At 39.4% G+C, this 1,449-nt stretch overlaps 1 protein-coding gene across 1 annotated transcript; it reads left to right on the top strand.

Annotated features, from left to right (window-relative positions):
- Positions 1-24: 24 nt before the first annotated feature.
- On the top strand, positions 25-1,441 carry LOC107731693 (uncharacterized; the record flags this gene model as incomplete). The annotated part of the gene is made up of 3 exons (XM_016542842.1): positions 25-120; positions 730-1,202; positions 1,318-1,441. Coding segments are annotated over exons 1-3 (693 nt in total), but the record flags the coding sequence as incomplete, so codon positions are not given.
- Positions 1,442-1,449: the final 8 nt, after the last annotated feature.

The following is a 1,449-nucleotide window of genomic DNA, read 5'->3' as shown; positions in this document are numbered from 1 at the left end:
ACAAAATCTATTATATTTTACTTCATGATTGTACAGACACCAGATTCTCAAGTTCTAGCCCCTGTCCACAGAGCCACTGCAGATGTGTCCAGTCCCGCTCAGCCATGCAGTATTGTCTCCGTAAGTAATTATTCTATTGAGTAATTTCCTATTCTGTTGGTCTAAAAATGTAATTAAATCAGTCGCCAAAAAGTCGGGAGACAGCTGACACAATTCTTAACACTTTGGAAAGAAATGTATCTATTTTGTTCTTTTCACTTAATAGAGATGTGAAAAGGTTCACATGCCCTGAAATTGTGAATATAACTTTTATAACCAGTAATTTCTTAAAACGCATTCAAGCTGAGAAAAAACAACAACAATCAAACTATTGTCATAATGTCAATTGAGTTTACTTGATACTGATTTATTAATGATAAACAATGTATATATGTTAACATTCGTGTGTCAAAATAAAGAGATATTGTTTGTAAAATCTCAGAAATGTTTTATTTCATATATTAAACAGGATTTCAGAATAATTATTTTGTTACTTTTTTTTGGATGACAGCAGTGTGTAATGTAAAGTTATCAGTTTCATTGTCATGATCACTGTAATACTAAAGGTATTTAAGTGAAAACTATTATTGCAATGATAATTTCATGTGAAGGTAATCATGGATAAAAATAAAGTGCTTAAAATAAAATTACCTTACTTGACTAAATGTTTTGTCTTTTTTTTCTTCACAGACTGCTCATTCTGGGGCATTATTGCAAGGTCCATCTGTAGTTCCGCTTCCTCGTTTGTGGTCGGAGACCTTGCCACCAGAGGATCACAAGTGGATTGGCAAAAGGCTTTTCAAAATGGGATCCAAGGGAAAGCCAGGGCTTCGTGATAACCTCCAGCTCTGGTATTACCCACCACAGCCAGCACTTATTTACAATCAGGCTCCAGCTCCAGACAGATTCTTTTGTCATTCTCTTCTGCTGTGGATGCCGTACAAGCTGTGGAGGGTTAAGGTTCTCTGTCCCAATCCTGCCTGTGGACAACATCAGCTGACAAGGTCACGGCAGGTTCTAGACATTGACAGAACGTACAACATGGTCACAGAAACCCTCATCTGTACCAAGTGTAGAGCCTCGCATGTGTCCTGGAGTCAGACTGTCCTGCAGCAGCTAGATCTGGGCCATCGCTCTGAGTTTCAGGTCATCCTCACGCGGAAGTAAGTACACTTTCATTCCTCATCCAGTTGTTAGCCCATCATCACATATATAAGCAAATACTTTACAAATCAAATATCTAAAATATATGAATGTGTGGATTTTGCATTTCCTAAGGTACGCCTGTGATATGCGGGTCATCCGGCTCCTGCGTGAGCGTGGCTTAGGTAACAGCCCCACGCGGGTGAACAAGCAGTTGGCCCAGTACACCACCCAATGTGTTGACTTCCTCAATCAACCCGGGGTGAT

Source organism: Sinocyclocheilus rhinocerous, unplaced genomic scaffold, assembly GCF_001515625.1.
Source record: "Sinocyclocheilus rhinocerous isolate Xijiao unplaced genomic scaffold, SAMN03320098_v1.1 scaffold13602, whole genome shotgun sequence".
Lineage (NCBI taxonomy): Eukaryota > Metazoa > Chordata > Actinopteri > Cypriniformes > Cyprinidae > Sinocyclocheilus > Sinocyclocheilus rhinocerous.
The sequence above is the reverse complement of the archived record's forward strand: the minus strand, read 5'-3'. Positions and strand labels throughout refer to the sequence as shown.